Genomic DNA, 23,239 nt, shown 5'->3' with positions numbered 1-23,239 from the left:
GATTTCCTTTGCCATAAAGAAACTCTCTCTGTGCAGCTGGGGTGTGCGCTGTGTTGCTGCGTGTGGATGTTTGTGTATACGTGTGTGTTTGTGTGCAATCTGATATGTGCCTCAGGCCCCATGGCCCTGGTCTGTCTGCATCCGAAAAGCAAACTCTGCAATTATGATGACCGCCCTGTCCTTTTCATTTCCCATCTCTGTCTCTGCCTTTCTGTCTGTCCTGAGCTCTGTCCCTCTCTCCTCCTCCCTCTGTTTCTATTCTTCTCTTTCTCTGACCCGTCTCTTGGAAAGCTAAATGTGTAATATCACAATCGCTAAGTCTCACATGCGTTTGAAGGTTTTATGTACTTATTTAACTCTATTAATGAAATAAAAAAAGAATGTCAAAATCAATAATTAGCAATTATTATGGGGCAGCAGTAGCTCAGGAGGTTGACCAGGCTGTCCAGTAATCGGAAGGTTGCAGGTTTGACTCCGGACAGAGAATTCTGCTGTTATGTCCTTGGGCAAGACTCTTTACCCCCTTACTGGGGGTCGGAGGAACCAGTGGCACCCTTGTTTGGAAAGCCTCACCCCTGTCAGTGCACCCCAGGGCAGCTGTGGTTACATTATAGCTCATCACCAGCAGAGTGATGAATGCTTGTGTGAATGGGTGAATGACACACTGTAGTGTAAAGTGCTTTGGAGTCCTCTGACTCTGAAAGGTGCTACACAAGTTTATCATTTATGTAGAAAAATGTAAGAAGTTCTGTCAGTTTGTGAAAAGTAAACATTTCCTGCACAAAATTGGATTCAAAGTAACTTTTAACATATAAAAGAAGAATTTTTTTATTTTAGTGCAGTTGATGCTTTTGATTTCTACAAAAATGTTCAATTTCCTCACAATAATAATACTAATACTACTACTACTAATAATAATTACACTTTACAATAAGGATCCCTTTATTAAAGATACTTAGTGAATTTTTGTGCATTAAATAACTACAAAATAAAGTATTAACTGCTGCTTTATATTAAAGATAATATTAAGTGATGCGATTCGGAAAAGGGTAGAAGGCCTTCTTCGGGACGGGGAGGAGGTCCTGCCCCAAGTGGAGGAGTTTAAGTATCTCGGGGTCTTGTTCACGAGTGAGGGAAAACTGTAGCGTGAGATCGATAGGCGGATTTGTGCTGCATCTGCAGTGATGCTGGCGTTGTACCGGTCTATCGTGGTGAAGCGAGAGCTGAGTCAGAAGGCGAAGCTCTCGATTTACCGGTCGATCTACGTTCCTACCCTCACCTATGGTCATGAGCTTTGGGTAGTGACCGAAAGAACGAGATCGCGGATACAAGCGGCCAAAATTTGTTTTCTCTGAAGAGTGGCTGGGCTCTCCCTTAAAGATAGGGTGAGAAGCCCGGTCATCCGGGAGGGGCTCGGAGTAGACCCGCTGCTCCTCCACATCGAGAAGAGCCAGTTGAGGTGGCTCGGGCATTTGGTCAGGATACCTCCTGGACGCCTCCCTGGTGAGGTTTTCCGGGCACGTTTAACCAGGAGGAGACCTAAAGGGAGACCCAGGACACGGTGGAGGGACTATGTCTCTCACCTTGCCGGGGAACGCCTTGGGATTTCCCCGGAGGAGCTGGCCCAAGTGGCTGGGGAGAGGGAAGTGTGGGCCTCTCGCCTCAGGCTACAGCCCCCGCGACCCGACTCCGGATAAGCGGATGAAAATGGATGGATGGATGAAGTGATGCATTACTAAGCATTGCCCCTCGACCCTTGTCCTAACCTTAAGGTCAGTTAATAGTTACCAATATTGGGAACGTTAATAAAGTTATCCTTTGTTTTTATTAATGCTTAGTGATGCACTAAGTAATATTAATAAATGGACTCTTATTGTAAAGGGTTACTTTATAAAGGTAAATATTATTACCTTTTTTATGCATTTACATTATGATGGGCCACAACAATTTAATAATGCAGCCGCTTAAAAATGATTTAACTTGAATAAAATTTAACTTGAACTTCGATGCATTACTGAGCAAGTTCACTAATGTCACGATTAAATCAAACCATATCGACACTTAATTGAAAAAAAAAACAATATTTTATATTGAATCCCTTAAAATGTCACTTTTCATCTTTTTCATTTCTGTTTCGATTGAACACTTTTCTCTGCCGCCTCTAATTTTCCTCTCAGGTGTGAATGAATCTGACTGAAGCGTTTATTAATGAACGTGTTTCCAGTATTGCTGTGTTTACACCATAAAGAAAAGTTGGTCTTTAACTGTGACCTGGCCTTTTCCCCTCACAATGCGTGTGCGTTCAGGTGCCCCCCTGATGTCCATGTTAAGAGTATCGGCACGTCTGCGACTCATTCTTCATGTTTCTCATCTGGAAAATCATCCCATGTCCTTCCTTCACCTTTCCCATATCTGCCCCTGCAGTTGCTTGATTTGTAACTTGATTTCAGGAAAGGGAAAACCTGTAGATTATCCAGCTTTCATTAGGGGGGAAAAACCCAGTCCGTGTCAGAGAAAGAAGAAATCAATTTAATACAGATTTAACTGGAGGAAATTGCATATTCTGCCTGTATGTGCTGAACAGGCACTTTCTCTTCCTCACCAGAGACCTGCCTCCCTATTAATTGCTGTGTGTTTGCACGTTGGAGAGTGAGGGTGTGTATGTGTGTGTTTGTGCGCGGGTGTATTTGTTTGTTTGTGTGTAACCCATGCCTCTTTGCCAGGGTGGAGGTCAGCTCTCAGGCCTTCGGTGGGACATCCAACCAGATGTGTCTGTTTCTTTATTTGTGACGTGCAGAAGTGCGTTCACTGCACGTGGTGCGTGTCCATATTTCTTTGTTAGTGTGTTGCACATGCATAAGCACAAGTGCATGTGACTTATCCAGGTGGAGAGAAGATTGGTTGGTATTTATGAACAAATGTCATAATTGTGACAGGATGATGTATGACCTGCACATTCCACAGTTTCTCCTCTCCTTTCCTTTCTCTCTCGTTTTGCTAAAAATATATATATCTATGATACAAGTCTTAAAAGCTGATGGCCAATTTAGCGAGGTGTGTTGCAGACAAGGTCACACAGATCCGAGTTCCTCTGCGTTCCTCCCTCCGAGGCCTGTTCTAATCTACGGAGCAAGAAGAAGGGCTCAAAGTCATTTCTCTAATTGCTTTTATAAGGTGCCCTTTTCACATGGTCTCTTCTCTGCTCATTCACTTTCATCGCCATTACAACACCTTTCCTCTCCACCTGCCGGTTACATGCCTCTAACCTTTTTATTGATATTAGGAATCTCATAATCACAAAGCCACACAAAAAAACTCTACTAACTTAGAAAATCATCCTTATTTACTTTCCTTTCTTCTTCATGGCTGATGTTGATGCGTGGGTAAGTGTTTTGTACATATGGGGCACTATCAGATCCTTAAGTATTGCCCCTGCGTGCCGATCCATAAGGTGCACTGATGGTAAGCAACAGCACAAGGTGAGATGGAAAGAGGGTTAAAGTGTGAGAGTGAAGGCTGAGAAGGATAAGGGGAGTGGGGGATGAGATTGAGCCGAGTGCATTAAGACAGTGTTTTATTTGGTGGTTCCACTTGCTTGCGTCCATTAGGGTGGCTGGTGTGCCATTAAAGGGGTCAGCAAAGTATGTGTACCTATGTTTGTGTGTGTGTGTGTGTGTGTGTGCCTACCATGAGTGTATTTTAGGAGTTAGTAGAGTGGTCCAGTGTCTTATTGAACAGGATGGGGGTCCCCCTGCTTTAATACGTCTTCATTTTATTGGATTGGATGGTCCCAGTTATAATTGTATTAGAGCGCGTCCCCCTCTACCCTCCACTCCTCCTCAATCTTTCTCCACAGCAGGGAGCACGTCACTCCACCGGCACGTGTGCATAACACCAGGGGTAGCAAGGAGAACCCTTTGCATCATCTGACTTCACTCATACGGACAAAGGTTGACTGTCTGCCACCATTTCTACTTTCAGGTGAAAGCCAAAGGTTTTTCAGAGAGAGGTTGCAGCATTAGAGGGATGGTAAATAATCTCATTTCTTTTGTGATGGTGTTGTGGATGATGTTGAGGGACTGATGATGATGACTTTGCCTGTTTGTGTTTGGTAGACAAATATGTCATAATCCACTGGACAACCGGATTTCAAACTTGAGATATATATTGGGCTCCGATTTGTTAGGAGCTTAAAGTCTTCCCTAACATTCCCCGAAAAATCTTAGTTTCAAACTTGGTCACCAACTCACCATTGGTCAAAGGACTCAGCCCTGTGTGTTTTTTTTAAAGTGGAGGTTCACTGACAATGTGCAAGAGGAGTAGGACCCACCTCGCAATTGAAAGGTTGCAGGTTCGAGCCCCGCTCAGTCTGTCACCACTGTTGTGTCCTTGGGCAAAACATTTCACCCCCCTTTGCCTGCTGGTGGTGACAACAGTGTACAGCAAACTCGCCTCTGTCAGTGAGCCCCAGGGTTGCTGATCACTACCAGTGTGTGAGGGTGTGTGTGTGGATGATTTACTGATTGTGTTATAAAGAGGCTTGGGGGGGCGCTAGGACTCTAGAAAGTGTTATGTCAAATACAGACCAAGTTATTGGTTGTAGCATAAACATGCTAAATGTGAAAATTCTTCAGCTCCTATCACCTAAATTAGCCACCTCAATAAAATAGACCAGAAAATGCTCTAGTAAGAAAATGGTTCACACATTTACGTCACACTGAAAACGTGCGTTCATGGACTCACCCTGCCTCTGCTCACGACAGAGAAAGGCTAGGTAGATTTAGTGGCCAAGAGAGAGCCGGGCATGTCTAGGCTAGTAGAAGCCAACCATTAGCAATAGCATCCCCACAACACAGCAGAACATGTTTGGGGTTGTGTTGTTCGTGGAGATGACACACTAACGTCATATTTTTTTACCCAAAAAAAGAAGAGCAAATGGAAGCAGTGGAAGAGTTGCATTGCTGTTAGCCAATCACAGGTGAGATGTTTGTATTTTATGAATGTTAATGAGTAAGAGTCAAAATTTGTCTTTTTTCTGCCCAAAACCACTACTTGGGCTAAATTTACTTCCTGAAACGTGTGTTATCAAAGAAAACGACTAACAAGGCATTCATTTTTACTAGCAGCAGATTTATTGAAGTAACGAGGGTATGCCTATTTAAAATGTTCATAAATCGCTGCACAAGTTTTAATTAAACTTTTAGAAGCTCGTGGTGACATGTTCATCTTATAGGTTACCTTCTGGAGTCAACCCAGTTTAAGATGGCTGCTATAGCCCAGTGACCTTAAAGGAGAAAAATGGCAGCAACTCAGTTAATTTTTACAGAAACTGCACTGACACTTGTGGTCAATAATTAGTCGTTCATAACACAAACTATGTGCAATTTAGACTTTTATGAAAGAGTTAAAAAAATACTGTCATTGTGATTTTTTGGTGTTTTGTCTTCTGCTGCAGCTTTTTCACCAGATTGTTGATGCAAATATCAAAGCTGCTAAAACGAATCTGCAAACACGCTAGGTTTTGAATGCAGTCACAATCACAGAACACTCACCCCTCCCCTCATGTGTCTTCCTTGTATCCGCATTCACTGGAACCGGACCCCCACATTGCCAGATGAGAGAGCGCTAAACACCAGTCGCCATTTCTTCAAGTGGTGTTTTTCTTTTTGGGACTCTGGTGGTTTGTCCTGAAGTAGAAGTTTCTCCTTCTCTGAACCTCTCACACCAGTGGTGTTTTGTTGTTAAATACGTGAGTGCGTAATGAGTGGAGGACCCAGGGAAGCATGGAAGTGTGGCAGTTCAGCGAGACCTACAACCGGATGGTCCGATAGTTGTTTAGGTCCAAAATGTGTTATTGGTGGAGGTTTTAGAATTTATAAAGTTTTTTCATTTGTCTTTTTATCTCCACAGTATATTTATAACTTTACTATGTTTGAATGTTGTTAAGAGGCACGAACACAAATGTTTTAACCTAATTGTTATCCAAATTTTCTATTGCAGCTTTAACTAGTTCTCGACTAACAAACCTGTTTAAAGACAGGTTTAATAAAAAATGAAATAAAATGACCTCAGATTTTTCAAGACTTCACCAAATTTGCTTCAATTTCTGAACATTCGATGATCCAAGTTTAAAACATGACAGAAGGCAATCAATATGTATTCGTTCAAGAAATAGGCTTATAATTTGTAAGCCTATTTAGTTGTCTTTGATTCATAATTAGCCTTTTGCTTTTAGAAAGAGCGCTAGGATATGTGTTTGTGTGTGTGTGTGTGTGTGTGTGTGTGTGGCTGAGGGCAGTAAGCTCTCTGTCACCCCAAGCCGAGGTTTCTGGTGTTGCATACTCAGCGATTGCTTCAGAGTTAACTAGAGAGGCTTCGCTGTCTCTCACTTTCCCTTCGCCCTTGAAGAGTCGAGAAGTTGTCAGGTTCTCATAAAAACCCTGAACGATTGTGTCTGTGCGATCTCCTCATCTTTTTCTACCCCCCCTTTTTTTCATCTTCTCCTTCCAAAACCTGGCCATCTGTCTAATTGTTCACCTCCATAGCTTTAATGCTTTTTACATGCTGCCCCCCTCTTCTTTCCAGGCAATAAACTTTATTTTCTTCGCAAGACTTCAATCTGTAGGGGGAGGGTAGGCAGGCGGGCGGGCAGGCGGGGAGGCTGCTCACCTTCTTCTTCCTGCTGGATTTGCTCCAGCTGCCCCCCTCTAAAACCCTCCCTCTGGTCTCCCGTTTCTCCGTCTCTCCTTCTCGTCTTCCTCTGCAGCTTTAGAGAAGTGGATATGTGTTCGTCAAGCTGACACCTGCTCTCATCTTCTCTGCTGGTCATGCACACACGGAGCGCTATCCTACAGAGGAGGCCTTACAGTGACCTGTTAATCACCTCGCTGCTGCCCGCCGTGACCTTGTTTGTAAAGCCTGACTTTTTATTTTTCCACTCCAGTAAAATAAGCAGCTGAAACCATTCAACTTTTCATACTGATCACATTGTGACGTTTTCTAATAATTTCTTTAAATCTTTATTTAAAAAAAAAAGACTTAATAACCGTTTTTGTTCCTACGTGAACATGTGGACCGTGTAAAAATGACAAGAAGTATAAATACATATTGCACATATAAGTCATTAAATGAGACAGTTGTCTCCTCTCACCTGTGATTAGTGCTGTGTGCAGATCATATAAGCAGGTACCCTATAATCATATCTATAACAGTCATAATCAGGCCTTTAATGTTCTGTAATAGCATCCGTATAATGGTATAGAGTGGCATCAAGAGAATAATTCAGGCATAGATAATGGTGCGATGGCATGGCTTTACCCTTGAGTCACAACATTGAATTTGTTGTGCACGTGTGTGCCCGTGCGTGTGCCTGTGTATGCATGTAGAAACACACCCTGGGGCAGTTAAGGTAAAATGCCTGAAGAATCACATTTCCACTGAGAGGTGCTCTTAACCCTTTGTTGTTTTCGTTTTGCTCACTGCTCCGTGGAACATCCTTGCTGTGAGTGTCATGTATACTTAGCTTTGCAGAGCCACACATGCTGAGGAGAGACATTCCCACACGACGCCCACGCATAAAGAGATCATGTCTGTGGAAAAGGCTGACAGTGGCGCGGCGGCGGTGGCGGCGCGTGGAGAGCTCTTCCGGGTGTTATGTGAGCTGACAGCGTTCCTCGGGGATAGCGAGCAGGGCGAAGGAGAAAGTGGAACCCAGAGAGGGATTCACGAGGGATGCTTTCTAGGTTCGGCGTGTTCTGTCTCACTTCATGCTCTCGCGCTAACATATGCTAAAGTCCCATGCGAGCTCCCGTGTAATAGGCAGATTGAAGCGATCTTGTTTGTTAAGGGCTCGGGCTGATGAAGATGAAGCGAGGTGAGGAAGAGGAAAGAAAATCTCTCCGAGTGAACACACTTGACAAACATGTTTATCTATTTTTATTAAAGAGATACCACCACCACCACCCCCAGGCCCGTGTGCGTCTCATCTGAGGCCTTTGGCCTGCAGCAGAATGCTACAGTGGGATGGAGAGGATGATGAATATTTAGCTTGTCTTCTCCAGTCTGTAAACGCAGTTATGCATTCATTTCTCAAGTCATTTATCTTTTTCTTCTTCTCCCCTATCCTCACCCTGTCTCCCAACATATGGTGTAAGATGAGCTACACTCAGATGCACACTGGGAACACGTGTGCACAACCTATAGAATTCCTTAAGAGTCTTTGTGGTCTCTTTAGAAACAATGCAATTTTCACCGTGGTTGCTGCTGATTTCAGTTGTGTGTTGTGGGGAAAATAGGATACAGGATTGTGTCAGATGCCTTCTCCATGGTGGATATTGTTTTACAGTTGATATGGTTGAAAATCATCTAATATATTCATTTAAATGCATGCTTTTGTGTTTATATTGATTTACAATCACATATTTTCAACTAATTTCAATGTAGATGCAGAAAAGTAAAAGTCAGACACATTTTTTGTCGTGTTAAGGACATTATTATAAACGTCTTATTATTTTTACTGTTTTGTTCCTTCATCTTCTTTTTTAAATATGATTGTTTATTATAGGTTTTATGATGTGAAGCACTCTTTAACTTTTGTTCAAAGATGCCTTTGAAATAACGACTTATAAAATTACATAAATGAGTCACAATCAGGCAAAATCTGAAGCTTTTGTTGCATTTTTGATGCTGATGTTCTGTAAATATTTTTCTTCCGTATCTGGATTGTTCGTCTGAATAAAATGGTGAAATAGGCCTCTTTGTCACTTAACCCGCAGTCTTTCTATTTAAAAGATGAAAACTATATTAATCTGTTTGTAGCATTTTATTTACTGTTGCACTGCAGCTTTCTGAAGGATGTTGCAATCATATTTGTACTATTTTTCCATTTATTTTGTTTTTTCTAATGTCTCAACAGCACAAAGCCAGAGTCGAGGCCATGATGTGCAACCTGGCTTCCCTCCGGAGCGTCAGGGAGTTTGCCGAGTCTTTCAAGGCCAAAGAACTGTGAGTATAAGTGGCGGAACATTTTTACTTGAAAGCTTTTATTTTGTACAAAACTTTTGTAAAATAAGAAGACAGATTTTTAAAACTGTGGGTTTCTTTAATAGCTTATGACTATTGTTTGGTATTTTGAAAAGTCCCAAGTACATTTTTGTAAGTAAGTGGTCAGAATTTTTAAAAATAGATCTGAAAAGGGTTTTTGTGGCCGCAAAGCCCAAAGAACATGAGTCATTTTTTCTATGTTTCAGGTCAACAAATAAACAGTTGTTGTTATAAGTCCTTTTATATTTTTTCTGTTTTTGACCTCAAAGAAAAAAGACGTAGCATGAAAATAAACATTAAAATTCAATCAGGACACTAACTGTGACACATAATTTGGAACAGTCTCTGCATCAGTCTCATCACACTTGAAATCCTATAGATACCATATGTACTCAGGACTGTGTGTGTGTGTGTGTGTGTGTGTTCGTTTGCGTGACTTTGGTCAAACACTTTCTCTCACTTATTTTGTTGTGGTCAGCTTTAATGGTGTGTGTCTTGCATCCGATCCGGTCGTTTCGTTGCTATTTTGAGGTCATGAATATTGTCATCCACCCGTAGGACTCTATGGAGAGGAGTGTGTTTGTGTGTGTGTGTGGGTGTGCGTGTCTGTGTGTTGGTATCAAGGGAGCCCTTTGGGGAGCGCCAGGGCAGTCATCGCCCATAGCAGCCCTGGGGCAGGGTATGGCCATCCAGGGCACACGCCTTTGGTCACGGCCAATCCTCACGGTGGCTTCACTCTCTCCGTTTCCCAAAGTTTCATTCCAGCTCATCCACGTGTTCCTTTCACTCCTCTGTTCATGACATTGCTCTCTCTCTCTCTCTCTCTCTCTCTCTCTCTCTCTCTCTCTCTCTCTCTCTCTCTCTCTCTCTCTCTCTCTCTCTCTCCCATTGCTTTTTAAACTAATTGTTTATCTGCAGTTTCTCTGTCTGTCCTTCTTTCATGTTGTCTCCATCTGCGTCGCTCTCTCTTTATCTCAGTATTTTGGCAAGGTTGTATTTCTTCATTAGCCGTGCGGTTTGGGGGTGGACGGGACTCCCAGGGGACGTCAGAGTACATTAATTCTCATCAGAAGGCGAACAGAGCGGAGTGGAGGCTGGGAGCTCTGAGCTGTGAATGGCACTGGGCAGCTGTCTGAGTCTACCACCACTCTATTACTGCACGTATGTCTTCAGGCATAACACACGCACGCAAATGCACGCACGCACAGGTATGTGCACACCTCCTCAGACAGCTATGTGCACAGATGCAGACACACATGGGTTTGTAAACACGTGTGCACAGTAATGCTCCTGCAGCGTGTCATTGACAGGTGAAATGTAATCAGAGTCTTTTTCTTTTCGTTCTCTCGTTTCTCACTCTCCTGCTTTTAAGTGCTTTAGTCAGTGGCTTTCACGCTGCTCTGTGTTCCATTGACCCCGATTCTGCTTTAATTGCCTGTCCTTTGAAATGAAATTACCTGGATATTGATATTGTTGAATGCAGCAAGATTTCATTGGGACATAATTGATGGAGGACGCCGCTGACAGAAAGCCCTAATACAATTTCTACTGAACGCGCCGTAATTAACACGTGCAATTTGTCCCCACAGCTGATCTTTTCTCTTTTTTTCATACTCCTCCATTCATCCTTCTCTCATTTAAACCCTGATTCCTCTTTCTTATCACACCATTTGCCGTTTACGTCATGAATACTTTCCGATTCATATATCTAAATTTTAAAGCCACCTTTAGGCTTAAATATGGGTCAGAAGGAGCGGTGTGTTTCCAGCTTCCTCTTTCCAATAAAGTGCTGCCTTAATGACCACCAGCTCACACAGGCAATCTCTTCCTGCTGGCCTACATTATCATAGAGGTCAGAGGTCACACCCATGGGGGTTATTTAAAGTAAATATATAAACGGACGTCTCCCTGTTTGGTAGTTAACACCCTCGTTTGACCAGCGCTGAGATTGCACAGTGCACACAGTGTTGTGTGAGGTCTTAATGTGGAGAGAGGGACTGTGGTCTGCAGCAATAGGCCTATTAAAGACATTCATTAGACCTGCGCTTATGAGAGAGGGACTAACTGGTGGGCAGTTGAATTAACAGGCCTTTTACATTACAAGCAGACTCACCAGAGGCCCATCCAAGAGCTGTGGGGGAAATTCTCTCTGCTGGTCTGAGAAAAGTTGGTTATGTGAGTTTTTCTTCCATCATAAATGTGCAATTTACTTGGAGTGACAAGCTTTGCCCCTTTGTCTTTGCAGGAAAAGGTCACAGCGTTTAATTCTCATAGCGTAAATATTAGTTTAGAGCAAACACTTCAGTGAAAGGTTAAAAACTTGGGTCAAGAGTTTGTGCCTTGATGTTATTGTGAAGCCCCTAGTGAGCCCGATGAGGACCGAGCCAAGGGTTTTTCCTTGTGTTGCACAATGATGCTGTACTTCACACTCTGTTGGACAGCAGCACTCGGGGCCAATGACAACACCTGTGATTTGCTGTCTTTTAATCACAGAGGAATTTAGCAGCAAGATGGCAACTTTTATCTTTTCTGTCAAATGATGAAATTGCACGTGTGTTTTCTCCTCCAAACCATTAAATTTAACTTCAGCTTCTTGTGTTTTGGTAAAAAAAACTAAGTACTTTACTGCTGGCGTGCATGTATGTGTGTGTGTTGATTAAATGCTGAGGTTGGCATTCTTTAAGTTGACTCACCGCCTAGGTTTGTGCTCTTTAATGAACCTAGTGTGTTCAGAGGCCTGAAGGTGATCGTACAGTGCACTACTATGTAATGGCATGGGATGGCTCATTATAGAAAGGCATAACAATTCACACATTAATTTTCCAGCATCCAGTTTTTAATTAATCCAGTAGGCAGTCTTAAACACAGGGTACACAAATTGCCTTTGGCCTCATAATTAATTCTAATGGAAGAAATTAAAAATTGGTGGGGTGTGTTTGGATTGCTCGCCTGTGTTACTGTGCTTTTGAGCTCATTGGAGCATCACTGTCACCGACAAGGATCTCTCGCTCCTTTGACCAATCCAGGAGCCTCCTTTCCTGTGCCACGTGTGGAGGTAGATCTGTTCGTCCGTTCAGTGGAAATCCAGCACATGCCTGGGCCTGTTAAACCCCACAGGCCTCTGCCAGGTGTTTAAAACATCAGGACTTGTGAGCGTTATTTCTGTCATCTTCCAGGCTGCTCTAGTGGTAGATTCGGTTACTCGGAGTACTTGCACCGCATCATCACCCATTAGGTCCACCAGCAGAGTGTTTAAATGGTTTCTTGTCATGTTGCTGCTCTTGGATTCTTGCCAGCTGCATTTAGTATCTGAGATACTTGTGTACCAAAGGGACTTTCAGGAGAAATCTCTGTATCGTATTTGTGTTACTCTCTACAGGACTCTAAAATCTCTGTTTTCACTTCTTTGTTATTTCCACATTTTTTTGTGGTATGAAAATCAATGTTGTTTTGTTTTGTTTTGTTTTTCCACCGTAGACCCTTACACATTCTGGTGTGTAATGCGGCAGTGTGCACCCCGCCCTGGAACCTAACCGAAGACGGCTTTGAGTCCACCTTCCAGATCTGCCACCTGGGTCACTTCCTCCTCGTTCAGTGCCTGCAGGACGTCCTGCGTCGTTCTGCTCCTGCCCGAGTCGTGGTTGTATCCTCAGAGTCCCACAGGTAAACACAAATAACTACAGAGATGGTGCTTAGTTTGGCATCAGTGGTTTCAAGAACAGGCTCATAAAACTAGACTTTACCACAGGGAAGATTTATTGCTATTAAACGTTCTTTTAAATTGATGGCTTATCGACCTTTTTAATTTTTAATGAGAACAGATGCATTTCTTTTTTATGAATGCGTCTTAATTTGGGAAGGCTAAAAGTGCTCTGTGGAGTTTTCTTATAAACAAACAAAGTCTCTTGTGGTTTAAAGTGTTTTGTTGAGTCATTTTGGTTCCTTGTAAAACAAAAAAAAAAGGCACATCTCAACTTTCTCATGAGTTTTTGACAACATTTTGGGAACTGTCTTTTGTAAACAGATGACTTGGAAGTTGAGATTTTATCATCCATCTATTTTCATCCGTTTATCTGGGGTCTGGTTGTGGGGGCAGCAGCCCAAATAGAGGCCCAGACATCCCTCTCCCCATCCACTTGGGCCAGCTCCTCCAGAGGAATCCTAAGGCGTTCCCTGGCCAGCCGAAAGACATACTGTAGTCCCTCCAACCTGTCCTGGGTCTCCCTTTAGCTCTTCTCCCGGTTGGACGTGCCTGGAAAACCTCGCCAGGGAGGCGCCCAGGAGGCATCCTAATCAGATGCCTGAACCACCTCGACTGGCTCCTCTCGATGTGGAGGAGCAGCAGGTCTACTCCGAGCCCCTCCCAGATGACAGAGCTTCTCACCCTATCTCTAAGGGAGAGTCCAGACACCCTGCAAAGAAAACTAATTTCAGCTGCTTGTTTTCGTGATCACATTTTTTGGTCACTACTCAAAGCTCGTGACCATAGGTGAGGGATGGGACGTAGATCAACTGGTAACTCGAGAGCTTCATCTTCTGGCTCAGCTCTCTCTTCACCACGACCGGCACAACGCCCGCATCACTGCAGATGCAGCACCAATCCGCCTATCGATCCACGCTCCATCTTTCCCTCACTCAGAGCAAGACCCAGAAACACTTAAACTCCTCCACTTGAGGCAGGACCTGGTCCCTGACCTGGAGGAGGCGTTCTACCTTTTTCCGATTCGGAATCAGAAGAATTTATTAAATCATACAAAGTTCACACACACATATAAAGAGCTAGTAACAACATAAATGCATTCCTGAACTCCTGAAACAAGGCACCATCTTAGGCGGAAAAGTTCTATTGTCCCATTAAGCCCCTCCCCCTGTATCTTTGATAAGCCTCACATTCATGTTTCATAATTACTATATATAGTAATTACATTATAATTACTATATATAGTAATTATAATGTAATTACTACTCTCATGCTGCTTTATATATATATATATATATATATATATATATATATATATATATATATATATGTATAGAGAGAGAGAGAGAGAGAGAGAGAGAGAACAGATAGATAAATATAAAACGAAATGCCACCAACCCTTTATCTGTTCAACATTACAGTCGGAGGTGGAGATTCTTCGTTTAGACTGTGTCTGTCTTCACGTAGAAGCAGGCAGCCGTGGAATCTGTATTTTTTTGTGGCTGTGAAGGCAGCTGTATCTGCTCTGTGATTCACCATCGCTTAGCAGCTTCCTGAACAGCTCTAAAACACAGTTCAGATGCGGTACTTGAGCAAACGCACTCGCATGCTCGCTCTGTGATTGACATCTGCATGTAAGCAGATGTTGAACACTGCTGGCTAACGCTGAGCAGCGGTCAAGTAAACGTATTGCCAATACTATATCACTTTTACAGGTTTTTAATAAATCATAAATAATTCCCGAAAAGGGGGGAACTCCTGATTTCTGCTTTAAAGGATGAAATAACAAAGCAACAACTATGAAACTTAGACAACTGAGTGAGAAACAAACATACAGCAAACAAGCTGGCATACTTTGACAACAAACCCTGCTGATATGAGCACCGCTCTATAGTCTATCCAGCTTCTTTTCATAGTGGGGCCATACTAAAGTCACACTGGTTGAGTTTAAGCAGTGATTTCCCTAAACGTCGCTGCCTGATCTCCAGCCCGTTCTGAGTGCCACACTGGCTAGTTTTCAGGACAAAATTGACAGATAAGACTCACTGTGTATTGTCAGACATGACAGCCTCACTCACTGAAACTCATTTCCTTCCACGCTGTCACTGCCGATCAAACTTATCATCAGCATGATGGATGGACTTATCAGCTAAAATTTACTTTGATCAAGTATCTGCTCCTTTCTGTCTGACCCCCTGACTCAGCCATTTTCTTCCTGTTTCTTTCCTCTTTCTCTTCATTTTTCCTAAAATCTGTCTTTTTACTAGGAAACTCCACTCTACAGGCTACTTCTTTTTTTTATTTTTTTTTATCATAGAGCATGATGTCTGAGAGCATGAGCCCTGAGCCAAGTGTTTTAGAGTTGGTCTCTGTCTGTGTGCAACATTGATTCTGGCTTCAGTCAGTCAGATGGCCAAGTGGTGATTGATTGGAGCTGTGCAGAGTGACCTGAGACTAGGGGAGCATACACAGAGTTATTCTAGAAGATCAAACTGCACCATTTTTACAGAAGCCGTCACATGAGCTACGTTATACAAAGTGCTGTTCAGAAAAGGCGCTTGGATTCTCGTAGGGTCATGCAGGAATGGTATGCAGTTAATTTGTTTTATCAAAGGCATATTCTAGTGGTGTATCATTCATTCTTATTGGGTAATTTCTAACAGTTGTGCCTATTGCAAAGGCCATGGATGGTAACACACCCATCTCACTTTATCTGTATGACTGTCCGTCTCATTTTCTGCCTTCCTAACAATTACCTCTCTCCTCTGCAACCAGCAGTGGCTTTACCTCCTTCAAAGCGGGCTTAAGCAGGACCAGAGAGAGTCAGTTACTCTGACAGAGGAGGAATCTGATATTGCATCTCCCATTCTGTCCACCTCATTCCAAACCTATATTGCATCCACTGAAGCTGCTTCCTTTTTTTTGTTTGTGTTATTTACAGTTTCTGCAGATTTCCCAGTTACTTGCTTAGCTTCCCCTCACATGGAGTGTGTGACCCCTGACCTTGCAGCATATTGCATTCCCTAAGCTCCTTGTCCTTTGGTAAATCAATGACCTGTAAGGGACAGGAATGGGTAAGATGGACGTATGAATAATGATTTGACTCTATCCGTTTTCACTATGGGGTCTTAGTGTGAATTGGGCCAAAAACCAGTTTTCTTTAACTTTTAGTGGATCAGATCTGGTCGAACAAGAGTGAATAATAAGCTTAATGAAATTACTGCCAATTGATCTGAGCTACAGCTCTGGTATGGCATCTTTATGTACCTCGTAAAACTGATTGCCACCAAAATATCTACTGCATTGATTGCAAATTTAACTAGAGACAACTTAAGGATATTGTGTAAACAAATTGTAGGGGAAAAACACCCTCAGTTTGTGCTCAGGCAATTGATTTATCAACCCCTACTTGCTGAAGTAGTTATGAAGTTGCAGCACATGAAATGAAAAGCCTGCAGATGTTGTAATTTAGCCAAGCAAGGATGTTGCGGAAGGCGACAGTAAACAAGAGGCAGCAAGCTTGTAAAATCACAACAAGGAAACCAGGTGACATTTTGATTGGTTGTTTTCTAATGACTGGATTAATATGTAGAATGTGTTGCACTGGTTTAGATCTGATTCCTCCCTCCCTCTCTCTCTCTCTCTCTCTCTCTCTCTCTCTCTCTCTCTCTCTCTCTCTCTCTCTCTCTCTCTCTCTCCCTCTCTCTCTCCTCAAACACACACAGAGTAGTTTTGGTGTTGTGATGTGGTGCGACTGCATAATAACACGAGTAGTGTAATGTTTAAGGGGCCTTGTCAAACATCTGGAGTTTAACAGCTCTGTCGCAGGCAATTAAAGAACATCATGTCCCGTCTTTGATTTGTATGCAGCCGGTACCACACATCTGCTGTCAGAAAGCCGTCACTGAGACCGAACCAGAATTCAGACTCACGCTTTTTTGTGTGAAATTGCCTTTCAGGTTCACAAACCTCTTAGACTCCTGTGGAAAGGTGGACTTGGCCCTGTTGTCTCCTCCGAAGGAGGAGTACTGGTCCATGTTGGCTTACAACCGCGCCAAACTCTGCAACATCCTCTTCAGCAACGAGCTCCACCGGCGTCTATCTCCTCATGGGGTGACCTCCAACGCAGTGCATCCTGGGAACATGATGTACACCTCCATTCACAGGAGCTGGTGGTTGATGACCTTTCTCTTTACGCTGGCCAGGCCTTTCACCAAGTCTATGGTAAGGAAGCAAAAAGTGTCTAGTCACCGTGTGTCTGCACAAACAGCTCGGCCTCCACAATGCACCACGTTGTATTAGTGTCTTTTTCCATTGACTCGTATGCAGCTCTTTTTTCCCAGCCTGTATTTGTTTTGGCACGTTCTCGGTAGCAAGAACAGGAAAAGCACGGAGAAGAGTTGATCTGCAGTGTCCCCAGGGTGATGCTCTGCTCTCATAGATAGAGCTGTTCTGTGCTTTGTTTTCCTCTTCCCTCTCTGACTGTTTATTTAACACAAAAAGACGATTCTCTCCTCTCAGAAAACACAGCAGACCCAGCAGATGACAACCGTTTACAGTAAATGTTCTGCAAAATCCATTTTTTCATTCTACAAAAGTAATTGTATCAAAAAAGTTCTAACCATATGCCAAATGCCCACCTGGAGAGCCAGTCTGATTACTTCTTCTGCAGACTTTTCTGAGAGCATAGATGCATTAATCACAGTACATCTTGAGATGCTATTTCAGAGACACTTAAAGACACAAAGTTAGTTGCCAGATACACTCTTTCTTCTTTTTTATGACATTACAACTTTAATTTAGAAGTAGCTGTAAAACTAGATCCCCTCAGAAAATTGACACTTTACCGGGATGGTTGCTGGAGTAACTGGACCCTTGTGCTTCTGGGAGCTTTGTTTTTTTGGGTCAAGAGCTCCTAGTAGGGTCATTATCTGCTGAAGGAAGGAGCTGCAACTGTTACCGGAGATACAGTTGTACACCGAAGCATTGCCTTCAGAATGAAACTTACAGCACAAGGGCTTATTTATTATTATTTTTTTTTTGGTTTTTACTTTTGTGGAGAGTTACCCAAAGAGATTATAGTTTTTCCACTTTTTGTGGGGGGAACTAAAAGGTCCCCTATAAAATATTGCTGTCAAGAAGACAAAGACTAGTGATGGCAAACAAAATGTGTGTGTGTGTGTGTGTGTGAGTGTATGTGTGTGTATACGTACAGGTACTTGTCAGCAAAACATCAGAAGCACCACTATATGGATTTTAGACACAATGTGTTATTTTTATTGTTGACTTCTGGAAATATCCATCAAAATGTTGTTGAAAAGAATTAAATGATGCCCAGTTTTTGAAAAATATTGGCAGCTTCATAACATAACCCCCCCCCCCCCCCCCCCCCCCCCCCACACACACACACAAAAAATCAGGCCTAAAATACATGGGAGCTGGTCTAAGTCTCTGGGAAACGCCTTATTAGATGCCATGTTTTCTTCTACAGGAGCTCATGAATACGTTTACTGATTTGTAACGAATGGTTACAAAACTTTCACCATTCATGAATGTTGTTGTTTTACACATTTACCTCTTCACTCGTTACCAGTGATGAAATGGAGTTTGATGTGCTTGTCATTTTGCTGAAGTTTGCACTCCCGAGGGCTTTTTGACCCTAATGGGCATCCGTTGGTAAGGTAGTACTCCAACACAAAAATACTACTTACTTGCAATGATTTAGGTATCTACTGCGCCCGATTGCCAGTAAAAATACACACTGTTCCTTTAAAGGGGAACTAGGCAGTTTTGACTTGCTTTTAGCACCCCCTAGAGTCCATTTGTAGAACCAAAAGCAAAACTTATCTCTTTGCTGTGCGTTCATCTTTTTAACACCATGATCTAACAGCTGAAATGTCTCACCAGCCTTCGTTAGTCTGTACAAGAGTGATTCATCACTAAATCAAACAAATCAGCTGTGTTCATAATCTAAAACATGCAGGAAACGCGCTGGTAGCATACTCCAGTGCTAGGTATGTCCGCTCCACTTGACGGGCACGATGAAGCAGCAAGTGTGGTTTTCTGGCCACAGAGGGCAGTTGGGTCTCAGTGACATTTTATTAACCATGTAAAGGATCATTTTAGCACATACTGGCTCAAGAAAATGATTTAAAAATATGAAAAAGTTGCCTAGCCTTTAAGGAAAGCCAGGCCTTTAATTCTGGATTTTATCGAATTAGCCTAACGGTTGCATGTTTGGTATAAAAGCAATGCACGTTGCTGAAAACTTGCATTAGATCTCTGGAAAAAAAGTTGTGTCCAAATATAAAGTCACAAATTTTAGAGTTAACATGGCAGACATGTTTTTATTTATTTACTTTTTTACAGTTTCCACTACCATCTGAGCTAGCGTGAAGTGATGTAAGGTGCCCTAAATAAACATCCACATTAACTGTTGATTTTAAGTCCCACTTCCGCATATTTGTCCAGAATCCTGTCAACGGAATGTACATCGTCTTGGAGTTTATGTTTGTTTTCGTCAAATAAAGTCATCAAATCAAGATCCAGCCCAAACCTTTATCCTAGTGAGCGTTGTACTCTAGGGTTTTCCAGTGGATAGCAGCACTCTACCCTTGAGGCTTCACAGCCCTCCGATCTATTCTTTAGTTTGACAATTACATCTTTCCATTAGCTGTTCTTCATACTTTATCAGTTTGGTGTTTGCACTGAAGTGAAAATGTGATGTGTTGAAAGGCAGCGCAGTGGAGTTTTAGCGAAGCGTTGTTCTGATCCATCATGTTTGACAGACACAAGGCCTCGGGCCGTCATTTGTCTTTCCGCCTTTTGACATTGAATGAGAGATGAGAGGAACCGCTCCTCAGCACAAAATGCCAAGCTGATCGTTTCTTTGACTATTTTTGTCAGAAAACTCCCCCCTTTCCCTCATCCAGCCTCAGCGAAACACTTTCTTAACTCTTTCTATCATTTTTATATCTTTAAATCCATCCAGTGTGAATTTTAATGGGTCTAAAATTTCTTCAGTGTGCTACATGATGTGGTAGTAGACCATGTGACTTCTATGTTTTAGTGAGTCTAAGAAAAGGGTGTTAACATCTTGAAATTGTGCACACAGACACAATTAGCTGAGCCTTTTCTCCTCCAGAGTGCGGCGATGCTTTTCTACATCTCGTTAATTAAACGTAGTGTCGATGTTGGTAAATATTAAAGGACAAAAGTAGAGCTAGTAATTAAATGCTGGTGTGCTGACACAGCGATTAGCTAAAATTCATGTCTGATAAAGGCCACACACAGACTCACGCACACCGATACACCGGCACACCCTTAAGCTGAACATTTGCTCTTATTTAAATATGGGGTTGATAAGGCCCCTGAAAGTGTATCCTCTTTAAAATCCCACTCCTCGCTGCTTCTGCCCCCACATTAAGGGCTTAATAAAACAGTGATATTATTTCAGTTATTGGTTGCAGGGATATGAAGATGCTATCGCTTTAATTGCTTGCGTACGCTTGCGGGATCCGTGGAGATTGTTCGGGGATGCAAACATAAGCAGAATGTCGACTCCAAAAAACAATCACGAGGCCCCCATGTGTGTTCTTGCACAAATAACCAGGCTTTCATTTAAAACACAGGTTTGATTTATAGGAGCACAGGTGGAGTGATGCATACTGCTTCTCTGCACAGACACACATGAAGAAAGACACCTGGAGTGACTTTAATTCTGTTATTTGATGGATTTGTTTTTTTTTTCTTCTTTATTAATCGTTTCTTTCTATTGTTGACTTTCACGTTTCCGTTTTAGTTTTCTGAGTCATTATTTTAGGTCCAACTGCAACCACAAAGTATTTAGACTTGTGAAATTTTCTATTATTTGTGTTCTGTTTTCTTCTTCAGAGACACTTCTTTATTAGCAAGAAGCGCAGCCCACATTTCCACTGATGTACCGAGCTGATTTCATTTTGCTGAGTTGAAAAAGACATTTATAAAGAGGCATGACATCTTTAATCAGCCAAACTATCTCTCACTAAGATCATGTTCTCCTCCCTGTGCCTTGATCTACTTATCAGAGATTGTACAATCAGGCCTCTAACTCCTGTTTCTTTTTTTTATTTTTAATTCAGCATGTTTGGAGTGGGAGTTTTCCTTCTGTCCTTTGGTGTGACTATCTGTGTTCAAGGATCTGGCCTGCAGTTGAGTGTGTGAATGGATGAAAGATTTAAGAGAATAAGAAAGAGGGTAAAAAGGGAATTAGCTTAGCAGTTTTGCGGCTGCAGATTTAAAAAATCTGATCGTTGCAGGTCTTGGATTCTTGTGGAATTTTGAACTCTTTAAAATTGTGAATCTGGTGCTCACTTTGAACCGGGAGTCTGGCCTCACATTTAAACAACACATGATGAATTTCAGTGACTGTTGCAGTTATTAGTTGGGCTATAACCTTTATGAAGTTGTCACCAGGCTGTCGTGCCGGATCGCTGACCCTGTGACATTTTGTTGACTGACTGATTGCTCCCTCAAGATCCGCGTACCCTCAGGCTCCGAGCAGCTGGCTTCAGCCTACGCTCATCAAATCTATACTTTAACTATACGCACAGATAATGCTGAGCAGCACGGAGATCTGTGTGGGTGGCGGCTTCGGTAGCTCATCACACTCTATAATGGATAAGGAGAGCCGGGAGGTGTCGTGGGCACACACCTAAGAGGTCCAATGCGACACCAACGTTCCCCGATGGGCTGGTTTCTTCACCTCTTTCGCCTTGTCGTGTGTTTTCTGGTGTTCTAACGTGATTATTTCACCCAGGATCCTGCCTCGGGCACCCAGCCACCTTTTTACATATGCACAGGCTGAACTTTTGACCAGCAGACAGGGCTGCTTTGGAGAAATGGTGGTTCACGCTGGAGATGTGGGGCTTACCAGTGCTTCCTCCCATTGTGATCAGGTGCTCAGCCCTGCACCTGAGGGGTTAAACCCAGGGAAAGCTCCTGCAAGTGAGACATCAGCATTACCATACTGTATGACAGACGTTCAGAGAGGCACAGCAGCCACTGGTACCTCAGGTTGTCTCCTGCAGACAGACATAAGGTCAGATGCTCTGTCTTCTGTCTGGTGTTATCCACAGATGCAGAAGCTTTACCTCACACCTAGGCTTTCTCTCTCTCTCTCTCTCTCTCTCTCTCTCTCTCTCTCTCCCTCTCCCCGTATATATGTGTGTGTGCACTCTGCTCAGCCATGTGGAAACAAAGAGGAGCAGAGGTCCCAATCTCCCCACCAGCCCTCCTCTCCTCCTCAGTGGGGTTAGATGAGCTGCCAGGGCATTGTAATAGAGTCCTTTTAGATGATTAGGACCTGCACAGGAGGGGGACAGTCCCAACCTAACTGGAATCACTGTGTCAGTTTCTCCTCTGTGGTGTAGAAGGATTATTACATATCAGGCCAATTCGAAGAACTTCTCTGATCTCTTTTGGCGGACAGGTTACGGATCAATTTTGAGGAACCGGTAAATTGATGAGACCTTCCTGCCAGATGTTTCCCGTTGTGCCGCTCCACAATGTATGGAGGAGATGAAGATGCAGGGATGGAGAGGAGGACTTAAGGAGGGAGAGCTGTGTTTGTAAGAGGATGGATAAAAGCACACAATCCTATTTGGCTGTATTGACATGTGTGTTTCTGCCCAATCCTGTTAATGGGATTATTGTCTACAGAGATACCATTTCATTAAGAAAACACACACACACACACACACACACACACACGCACGCACGCACGCATGCACACACAGAGTCGTTGTACAACGATGGCCTGAGGCCTGGTTATATGGTCCATTGCACAGGGAAACTGTGTAAATGGTTTATTGTGGATGAGTTGATGTGATGGAAAGCGTGTCTGGATCAATAAAGAACCAATCAAATGCTGACAGTCCGCTACTGTATGCAGTCAGTCATCCATCCCTCGTGCCTGCGTACGGTTACACAACACGAGTGTGAAGGAGGCATGAACAATATCCCCGTTGAAAACCGATGACGGTGAGGAGGAAGGAAAGTCATTTTTCAGCAAACTTTTTTGGCGTTCTTATTTTAAGTAGTGGCTCGTTCCTGAAAAATGACATTGGCTGTCTTTATGTAAACCGTGCGTCTGCGCTCATCTGTGAGATATCACTCTGTCACAGTCTGTAAGGGAAGAATTTTGATTTAAGCCTCAAACTTCTCTGCTTCACCAGCTCCACACACCTCAGGGAGGCCATTAGGACAGCTCCCCAGCTGAGGTTGTCTGAGTCTGGATTGAGTCTGAGTTGGGGTTAGGCTAAATTACCCCAGAGCCACAGGTCAGAACCAGCTTCATTGCCAAGGTTCTCCCTCTAATAGACGGGATCAGAAAAGGCCAAAGAGCCATGAAAGTGACCCGGCCAAACAAACACCTTTACCTGCTTACCTTTAGAGCTTCTGAGCTTTAGCCCTCAAAAGGGAGGAAAAATGAAACCCATCACCTCTTTCTTACCACTG

The 23,239-nt window shown here is 43.0% G+C and overlaps 1 protein-coding gene across 1 annotated transcript in view; it reads left to right on the top strand.

Annotated features, from left to right (window-relative positions):
* The window catches only part of wwox (WW domain containing oxidoreductase), a 173,700-nt gene that overhangs the window by 52,818 nt on the left and 97,643 nt on the right, over window positions 1-23,239 (top strand). Inside the window, exons 6-8 of the mRNA XM_015964707.3 lie at window positions 8,915-9,003; window positions 12,520-12,705; window positions 16,702-16,966. Of these exons, the coding sequence (XP_015820193.1) occupies window positions 8,915-9,003; window positions 12,520-12,705; window positions 16,702-16,966 (540 nt within the window). The remainder of the gene's footprint in view (window positions 1-8,914; window positions 9,004-12,519; window positions 12,706-16,701; window positions 16,967-23,239) is intronic.

The sequence above is a fragment of the Nothobranchius furzeri genome, chromosome 4 (genome assembly GCF_043380555.1).
Source record: "Nothobranchius furzeri strain GRZ-AD chromosome 4, NfurGRZ-RIMD1, whole genome shotgun sequence".
NCBI classification, from domain to species: Eukaryota; Metazoa; Chordata; class Actinopteri; order Cyprinodontiformes; family Nothobranchiidae; genus Nothobranchius; species Nothobranchius furzeri.
This window is presented reverse-complemented; position numbering and strand designations above follow the sequence as displayed.